Source organism: Corvus hawaiiensis, chromosome 2 (assembly GCF_020740725.1).
Source record: "Corvus hawaiiensis isolate bCorHaw1 chromosome 2, bCorHaw1.pri.cur, whole genome shotgun sequence".
In the NCBI taxonomy this organism is placed as follows: domain Eukaryota; kingdom Metazoa; phylum Chordata; class Aves; order Passeriformes; family Corvidae; genus Corvus; species Corvus hawaiiensis.
This window is the reverse complement of record NC_063214.1, coordinates 83766333-83775957: the sequence shown is the minus strand read 5'-3', so window position 1 is coordinate 83775957 and position 9625 is coordinate 83766333. Positions and strand designations below refer to the sequence as shown.

At 43.5% G+C, this 9625-nt stretch overlaps 1 protein-coding gene and 1 long non-coding RNA gene across 5 annotated transcripts in view; one reads left to right on the top strand and one right to left on the bottom strand.

The window, feature by feature from the left end:
- Positions 1-1471: 1471 nt before the first annotated feature.
- LOC125322097 lies at positions 1472-2699 on the bottom strand. The gene is made up of 2 exons (XR_007201837.1): positions 2636-2699; positions 1472-1653 (listed from the first exon to the last, which is right to left on the bottom strand). It is a non-coding gene; the product is annotated as an uncharacterized LOC125322097 (long non-coding RNA).
- Positions 2700-2811: 112 nt separating this feature from the next.
- Positions 2812-9625, top strand: part of TMTC4 (transmembrane O-mannosyltransferase targeting cadherins 4) — a 56621-nt gene continuing 49807 nt past the window's right edge. For 2 of the 4 annotated variants that reach the window (XM_048295889.1, XM_048295890.1), the window contains exons 1-2: positions 2812-2908; positions 5204-5419. In XM_048295889.1, coding sequence (XP_048151846.1) covers positions 5258-5419 — 162 coding nt within the window. In that variant the 5' untranslated portion in view covers positions 2812-2908; positions 5204-5257. Of the gene's footprint in view, positions 2909-5202; positions 5420-9625 lie in introns of those variants that run through there. The other 2 variants (XM_048295888.1, XM_048295891.1) reach the window with 2 other exon arrangements.

Genomic DNA, 9625 nt, shown 5'->3' with positions numbered 1-9625 from the left:
TCTTACAAGAGAAAGGCTGGCCTTTGTGCAGATCTGCAATGGCAGGCTGCTAAAAATAAGGATGCAATAGCCACTTAGGCAGATCAATTTAGCATGCTGAGAAAACTACAGAGCAAGGAGATACTCACTTCATACATACAACCCTCCCAGAAACTGCAGATTAAAAAAAAAAAAAAGAAGTGTTGTATTTAGGAACTGCTTCAAATTGAAGTGCTGTAATAACCTTCCGAAGAAGCAGACTGGAGATAAATTATGCAACTGTAGCTGATTTGAATCAGATTTTGAGGGAACTGGGGAACTCTCCAAAACAGGTATTTGCTCTGCAGTTCTTCATGTTAATTAAAACAGAACAGAAGGTCATCATAAAAGCACTATATTATAAAAAGAAAAATAATAAAGCCCTAAGAAAAAGGGTTATTTCAAAATGAAAAATAATGGGAAGCAGAGCCTTCTGCATGTGTTAACTAGTTAATAAGGAAATGTTAATCACTACTGTTGTATTGACATAAGTGGTGATGAGGTGATTTATACCATCTGTGCATCTGGCTGTGTGGAAATATATATATTTGACCAGAACTGATGATACCAGCAGACACACTGAACAAATGAAATTCCAGTTGTAAAGCACAGTTCAAGGATGTGCAGATGTCCAAGAAATGTGAGCAAAGGAGCTACTAAGAAGAGTATGTGATTTGAACGGGCCATCAGTAGAAATAAATAAATAACAAATGGGATAACATCAAACTAGCTACGGAACAAAACCCAGAAACGTGAAAGTGAGTCAAATAGTACAAGTCTGGCAATTGTCACAGTGAGTCTGGTGAAGCAAATCTCAGCCTTGATTCACAGAACCTTACATATATTTACATATGCTTAAATTAAAATAAATTCTTACATATGGGCAAACTTAAGCATGAACTGAAATTTCATTTACCTAATTAGAAGTTATAGAAGATAAGATTGAATACATGATATACTGTCTTTTCTAACTACGGAATTTCTTTCTAAATTGGGCCCCTCTCTTCTGAGTCAGGGCCCTTCCACTAGCAAACGCTAACTAAAAATTCTATAAATATTTTAATCTCAGGAAGATTGTTGAATTTGAGAACTCTTGTTGACAAGAATTTGACTTGATAATACGTATTTGTGGTAGTTTGGGAGGTGGAAGTTGAAACAGTAAGGAAATGTCAGGAAACATCAACCAGCACTTCCTTATCATGAACTAATATGGCCAATCAGCTAATTTTAGGAAGTGATATAAACCTCAATGCTCTGGATTGTAGAAGCAGAAACCTAGAAAACATGCTTTTGTTGATTATCTCATGCTTTACCTTGTATTTATAAGGCAAAATGACCCAAAAGTCATAAAGACATCTTTCACCATTTCATGATGGCAATTTATGAAACAGAAATCTTCCTCATTGGGCTCACTTAGATCACTAAGTCAGGGACAAAGCCAGAACAGACAAGATCATTTTAAAGTACAAGGCTCAATTTATTGGTTTGCAGGTCTTTGTGTATCTATTTCAGCTCTTGTACTACAGGGACCAGAAGTCTGCAATCAGTTCTCAGAGCTTTGGGTCCTCGATGACGGCAGGTCGCCACTTTTCCACCACTTCACGACCAAGAAGCATCTCAGACGCTTTGTGGTAGCTGTTAAACAGGCACAAGTTACAGACCTCCATCTTAAAAGCAGGAGCTTTGCATATACAGCTGAATAATATACGAGCTTGGCAATTGTGCTGGCTCAGCTGCTGCCTCACACGCAGCTAAGCTGCCCGTGCTGCAGAGCAGATGTTCCAAAGCAGGTGTCAGTAGACAGTTATGGGTAGCAGCCACCAAAGCCCTCCCAAAGCAGTGTTTCCACTCGAGAGTTAAAGCCTCAAAGGAGCCATGAAATAACCTTGTTAATTTGACGCTTGATAATGCAAACATCTTAAAAAATTCCACTCCAAAGTGTATGTCACTCCCTGGCACACAGCCAGGAGTTCTCATCCAATTTCAGCATATTAAGATTTTAATGGGCTTTTTTAGGGAAGCTTCTGCCGAACATTTGGTGCTACCAGGTCAATGTTTAATCACACTTTCTTACGAGGAAATCGCGGTGATGTTTAAACGTACGAATTAACTACACCTGATACAGCCTTTTTGTTGTCTCCTTACAGGACCTGTCCTGCGGAGAGCACCTGCAACAACCCCGGTAGGACCAGAGCCTCTTACAGAAAGGCTGGAACGCTCTGCTGAAGTCCCCATCTCGTCCCGCTACCCACCCCAGGCGGCGAGACCCCGACACCCATCCCCGCCGCCGCCCCACTGGCTCTGTATCAGCTTTCCGGGGGGATTATCGCTCCGCGCACGCCCGCCGCCGCAGGAGCCTCGCCTTTGCGAGAGGAGTGGGGGGCTCGGGGCTGGCGGTTCTCCCGCCCCGGTGCCGGGCAGCCCCCACTCTCCCCGGCTCAGCCCCCACCCCGCAGCCAGCCAGATACACGGGACAATGACCACCGCCGGGGCAGAGAGGGCGGGCGCGCTCCGGGAACGCGGAGCAGGCGGCAGCGGGCACTACCAGGAGCCCACCCGACCCCGCCTGTGCGCGGGGTGCAGAGTTTGGGATCCAAGGGGAGCGACCCGCACCGACCCCGCTGCCACCGCGAGTGAGGTGCCGGCTCCGCTCGCCCGGCCCCGCCCACCGCGCGTCACCGCAGCCGCAGCCAATGGGCGTGCAGGGCAGCCCCTGGGGGCGGGGCCAGAGGGGGGCGGGGCGGGGCGGTGGCCAATGGGCTGCGGGGATGATCCCGGAGGCGAAGCCGCCGCGGCCCCTCCCCCGCCGGCCGCTCCGGTTCGGGGCTCGCCGGGCGGGAGAGTTTCTCTCCCGGGTGGGAGATGCCGCGCGGGCTCCGTGTCCTCGCAGGTAATGCTGCGTGGGGGAAGGGGGGGGGGGGGTCTTGTCAGTGCCCCGTCCGCTGGCGGGACCGGCCTGGGGGGGCTGAGGGCCTGATGGGACGGGCCACCCCCTACGGCGGAGCCGTCGCCGCCAGGACAAAAGGGGAGCGCCGAGCGGGGCAGGGCCACCGCCAAACTCCCGGCGGGGCTCGCTTGCCCGCCAGCCTTGCCCCTTACTCCGCAGCCGCCGCTGCCTTGCCGGGCCGGCGCCTTCCCTGCGACCGCCCGCCGAGTGCCCGGGACGCCCCCAAGTTTGCGGGGCTCCGCTCACGGCCAGTGCCCGTCTGGGTGCGAGGCATCCCCGCGGCGCCGGCGCTCTCCGGCGGGACGCACCGTGCCCGCCCGGCCGCGGAGGTGCCTGCGGTGTGGGGCGGGCGTTCTTCGGGTCGGTTCGGGCTCGTCTCTCCCCGGAGAGGGCGGCGGGGAGGCGCCCTCCCTGTCCCCGTGCCGCCGGGCAGCGGCTGTGCGCCGCTCCGGGGGAGGTGGCGGTCCCTCGTGGGTGCTCGCACCGCCCGGGCGGTCACCGCGCTGCCCGGCGAAGGGAGCCCCCGACGGCCCGGCCTCCTGGACCGCGGGGAAGAGGGCTGGCAGCAGCTGTGCGCCGGATAAATAGAGCAAGCGTAATGGGAGAAACTTTCACGGCGGAATGAATTTTGACTAGATTAAATATTTTAATTCCGTGGTGCGTATTGATGCTGTATCCGTGCTGTTGGGAGCAACGCCGTGCGCTTCCCTCAGTTAACAGCCACGCTTTTTCTTTGTCTCCGTCAAACTACGAGCACAAGGGTGAACTACTCTGAGAAAAGGTTTTGCTCATAAAGCAGCTGCTTTGCTCAGCCGGGGAGCTCTAGCCTCTCAGGTTGCACAGTTCCAGGTTACTGACTTTATCTGGATTTAGGAGCAGCGCCATATGGTCCCCAAAGCGAGGAGGGGCACTGGTGTGGCAGGGTGTACTGCCTGTCCCTGTGCACGTGTGTGTGCAGGAATTGGGAATATGCGGACACTGGAATGTAATATTGCAAAAAGAGAAAGATACAGAGCAGTTACTGTAGCAGTTCTAATGGTCAGCTCTGTTCCAGAAGCCAAGTCATTGGAGCTGTTTTCCTAGACCGTACAAAGACATTAAATGCAATGCTTTCAGGGGTGCACTGGAGCTGTTTTTCTAGATTTTCTGTTTTCCTGTATGAAGATATTAAATGCAATATTTTCAGGAGTGCAACAGTTGATTTAATAAGCAAATAAATAAAAGAAACTGAAGATAGGCTATTATATGTGCCTATCATTCTTTAGGCTTCCAAAATAAAAAATTCATAATCTGCCTGGCTTTTACTGCAATTTTCCATTCATAACCTCCTTCCCTTGCCGTTTATACCAGCACTTGATAATAGGACCACTCACAGTAGTGTCTGAGCACCCGAGAAGCGGAAGCAGAATAATAGTTCAGACAGAAGGCTGGCTCTGGAGCATTCAAAGAGACCCATCCAAGTGAAAGTGGCTTATGGGTGTAAACCTCTAGCCTTACTACCTCCACATTGATGTATCACTCAGTGTGCTTGGATTGCAGGGTCTCTTTCATCTGCCTCAACAACCTCATGAGCCCATGAATACAACAGTGGAATTTCAACTCTACTTGAGGAGTGCAGAGTGATCTAGTGAACACTATAGGCCCCACCTTAATTCTATGGCTTTTGTTGTCTCATTGCTTGAATTGTTGAGATTCAGGGCCTAGTCGATTAACTGCTATCTCCATATGTCTTTCTGTGATGTTTGTATGAAGTCCTTTTATGGGGAATGTATAAGACTAGGTCCTTTAATTTGATTAACTGAAGAGAGTTGAGCTCTTCTGGCGATGTTTGCTTTTCAAATGTGGAGGGAAATTATAGTGTTTATAATTTTCTACAGAATTTTGTAAATGCTCCACAGTCCCCCTGATGCCTCTGTATTACTTGAAAAGAACAGTAAGAAACAGAAAAACAGTGATTTGCTCTAGGTTTTAGAATTCGACTGTGCTAAAGTTTTACCTTAACATCTAAGAATTTCTTGTATTTATCTCTGTGCTCCAACCATGAAAAATTCTGCCTTTATCTCCCCATTTGAAGTACAAAATTATGTTTAGGTATGTTTCAGTAACTATGAAAGGCACTGAGAGAAAAAATGTAAGGTTGTATGAAACTTCATCTCCTCTCCCAACCCAGCTTTCCTTTTAAAATTCTTTTTTAGTGAATTAGAGCTGTAACTGTGCATTTGTATGTGTTTCTTCCAGATTTTCAACTAACATAATGCTGAAGCTCCCAACTTGGAACAAGCATTTCACAGAATGGCACAAATGGAACCTAATCTGGACCATGATGTATCATGGTTCCTCCTTCCATCATACTGGGCTAAAATGGTTGTGGCGTTAATTTCCTTCCTCTGTTTTGCTAACAGCTATGATGGAGATTTTGTCTTTGATGATTCTGAAGCCATCATCAATAATAAGGTTTGTCTCTCTTCTTTTCCTCATGCTGTTTGGCATAAATGGCCATAGGAAAAGAAATAATGCAACAGTTGATCTAAACAGGCCCAAAAGTTTCAGCCTAGTAAAGAGCTTTCTTTGGGTATTACTTTTTTTTTTTAAATTCATTTTCCCTTTTTGTCTTATTGGGTGTTTTTTAAAGTAAGCCTGATATAAAGGTACCTGTACATCAAGACTGCCAGTAGGTCTAATTTTATGCTGATTTCTAAGTCAGTGAGAGTGTACAGTAAACTTTCCTGATACCCATGGATGTTAATAGGAGATTTTGTTCACTATCTTCTGAGGGTCACAGAATAAGACCAGTGAAAGAACTTAGTCTGGTTACAGGTATATAAGGCATCGTTAAGCTATTGTAGGGTGCAGGGGATCTCCAGGTGTAGTTTATACCATAAAAATGTTACAGGAGCAAGCAAAGCTCCCTTTTCCTATGCTCCTTCCCCCATTAAAGTTCCTGTGACAACAGTATTTTTTTTTAAATAGAGGCAGAGTGTTCTTGTGTTCAATTTTAAAGCTGATCATACGTGCAATGAACAGACCTTTAAATGCTTAGAAACTGACATGTGACTCAAACAAACCTCTAGCTGAGATTCTTTTGACTTTGAGCAGTGTAGTGTCTTCAATTGCTGAGACACATCACAGGATCACAGTGAGCGAGCCTGTGCCCATGGATGGGTATTGGTGTTACAGCTTTTATGCTGTTCTGGAAGGTACTTGTTAAACATTTAGAAAGACAAGCACAGGGTAAAAATAATCACATTCATCTCTTGGTTCTGTTTTCCTGAAACCATGGGGTTACAAAGAGGATAATCTGGAGACTCATACTGCTAGAAAAACACAATTCACTTTTTTTTTTTTCCTTGCACAAGATATAGAGGCAACTTATCACAATGTGCCTTTTAGAATCATGCAGAATTACTGTTTCCTTAGACAAATTTCTATTATGCATGTGTAAGTCATCATACCCTCAGTTATAAATGTATGGGGGGAAAATACATCTGTCAACGTGAAAATAAATCTCAAAGCTTTCAAGAGAATGCTGTAGACAAATTAAGAACCTATAGCATTGTTGGTTTGGGTTTTTTTTAAAGTAGTATTGTATTTTAGATTGCACAGCTCCTGGCAGTGTTTCATTCTGCAAAATTTTATTTGGGACCTGTTTATAATATTTTAATTTCCTGAAAGAATGAACAAAAGACTGATGTTGAAACAAGGCAGGTTGTTTTGTTAATGTGAAATTTCCGCACTTGTAATCTCTCCCCACTTCTTTCAGTCTTTACTCTAAAAATGTTTCAATTTATCTATGCAACCCAACAATTCGAAGTGGGATTCTAGTTGTTGGCAATGCTGAGGAATTCAACCAACTGCTTAAATAAGTTAATTCATATGTAATCTGTATGTTTGAAAAACTGGGAGGCTGGTTCTATTTTTCACATCAAAATCCTCTATTATTCCCTAGAAATTAAATGAGGATTTTATGACAATATCATTTTAACACAGGGGTCGTATGGATATATGGAAATTCAAAATCCACAAGAAAAATACAGAGACAATGAGTTTACCAGTTTAATGGGGAGGGAGATTATCTGGCAATGGCACAGTTTATTAAACAAAGCATAGCATATTTTATTCCTATTTAATAGGAGACAGCAGTTGAAATAATTTTGTAGATTTACTGAGCCTTGCTACTGTAGTATTTTCTTGGGTACCACACAGTGCCCCTTTTGTTAATTTACTAGCTGCCATCATCCCAATCTTTCATTTCTTTTGCTGTTTTTTTAGCAAAAGATACACATTTAGTTGACCCCATGCCTATTGTATCATGGAACATTCCATTAATAGAATTTATTGGAGTTAAAGGCTGTTTTCCAGATGCTTTCTTATAATTTTAAGCAGCATTTTAACTGGTACACAACAGTGACTTTTGTCTTTATTTATTTACTAGCTTGGCAAGACAAACAGTTGGATTAAGCAGAGCTTCAGACTTCAGAGCTTCCAAAAGCCTTTATATAGAAAAACTGACCTTTCTTCAAATCTTGAACTCTGCTGTGTGTAAGCTGCTGCTAATAAAATATTCAGAGATTATTTGATAGCTACTTTTGGTTTTTAAAGAGAAAATCATTTGTAGCTTTTAAACAGCTGTGTCTCCTGGAGAAAACCATTCCTATTTTAGGGTAAGTTCACTAAGTAGGAAAATTAATGAAAGAAACTTTCTCACAGAACGTGGATACAAGAGCAAGATACATGATTGAAGATTTTTAGGTCATATGGAAGCATAATCTAATCACTAAGTAATTCCATGCATTCAGCTTTCCCTGCATTCTTCCGATGGAAGACAAAAGAAGGCTGATTATAGCGGAACGTGAAATCAAGCCTTGAACATCTCAAATACATTTCCCATCTCAAGTTATTGAAGACCATCTGTGACATGAAAGACATACTTTTCTTTTTCAGTACTAAAATTTATAGAAGTATGTCCTTCTCAGACTTTATGTACATAAAGAGCTGTGCTGCTGGTTGGAAAAACAGTCTGAGGGCCACACCACCCTCTGACAACTGTACCCTGCAGAGTACAAAGACTTCAGTAGATTTTGGTGTACATCACTGTCCCAACTTGCCCCTGGAAAAGCTGGCTGTATTGATTTAGTGAGCTGCTAGTTGAGTGTGTTCCTGCTCAGAGAGTCAAATTATGACCTTTAGGGTTTGTGCATACCAGTGAGGAATGGAACAGGAATTTAGGTGCCTAAGGCTGAAATTGCAGTCCTGGGAGACGAAAGAAATTTCTAGGTATTACTTGGCAGTAGAAACATCTGTGAGAGCATGAAGAGATTTTTCACCTTGGTAATTCTTAAGCCCAAGTAGGATCCCCTGTGGCTCTTGATTTCTTAAGAATTTCCCTGAGAGTGCCTTAATTGACAGCTGCAGTCTTGGTTTTTCAGACTGCAGTTTTAGCCCTGCTTTCTTTTCTGTGTATTGATTAGTAACCTATTAGAGAATGCTTCAGTTCATTTGACTGTATGCTAGGAACTTAAGCCTATTTCCCCTTCCTAATTTTTTTTTTAATCTGTTGTCTACTACTGGCCAAATTTGATCAAGTGATAGAAATGAATCTCTTCCTGGATTTTTTTTTTGTTTAATTTGTGTTTTTTGGATGGATGAAAGTCAGAATATGTTAAGAGAGAAGCAAATAAAAATGAGTTAAGTTCAGTTTAGCAGCAGCCAGTCATCAGCAATTTGGCAGTAGTTTGCAAGTATGGGCAGGCCAAAAATTCTAGCTAAGGGTGAGATGGAAGGTACTGGAGACCACAGGAAGTGCTCAAGATACTGTAGAAGCAAGTGAGGTGGTAACAGCATTGGAGAGGAGCTGGAATTAGTAAACCAAGGGAACTGCAATGTGGGAATCTTAGAAGTAGCTGGAGTTGTAGGAATAATAAGACAGGGGCACCAGGCTTTGTAAAACCTTTCATGTGGTTAGCAAGCCTATTTGTCTACTTACTTGTGTTTGCAATTGCCTTGTTCACCTCCTTTGCTTTGTTGGTCTGTTAAACAATTTCAGGACAGAAGGTGGGGGCACAGTAACTTGTCGATTGCAGGTGTAGTACTAACTAGTACAATTTTGTTCTTAGGTTCTGTCTCAAGTGTCTTTAACCTGCATGTACCTTGCTGTAGCATAAATTGGTATTTAATTGCACTAGGGAAGCAGAAGAGGGGTAAGTATATGTTAGTTTGAACTTCCAAGTTTGTCTTCATAGAAAACTGAGGCAGATGCTGGCAAGATCCTGATTTTTATTCTCCAAAGGCTATGCTTTCCATTTAATAGCCTACATTATTTGGATTTTTTCATTATCAGCATGGCTTTGAGATAAAAGAGAAGAGCAAGCAAGCAAAACCTTTTCTTTGCAGTGGTTTTTTTTTATAGGCCCCTATTGCACCCTAAATTAAAATAATTCATTACCTTTCTGTCTTTTAATCTTTTAGAGAAGTATATAGAGATGTTGATTCTTGATTTCATGTATTAAGAACTAAAAAGACCTCAGCTGTTTGAATAGCTCTGTGCAAACCAAGGCTTCAAAAAGAGCTAATTGTTGTTTCCTACCTTTAGTCTACTTGATTTCATGCTTTCATTAGTAGTTATGCTACTGCACTGGTAAAAAATTGATATTTTGCAGCAGT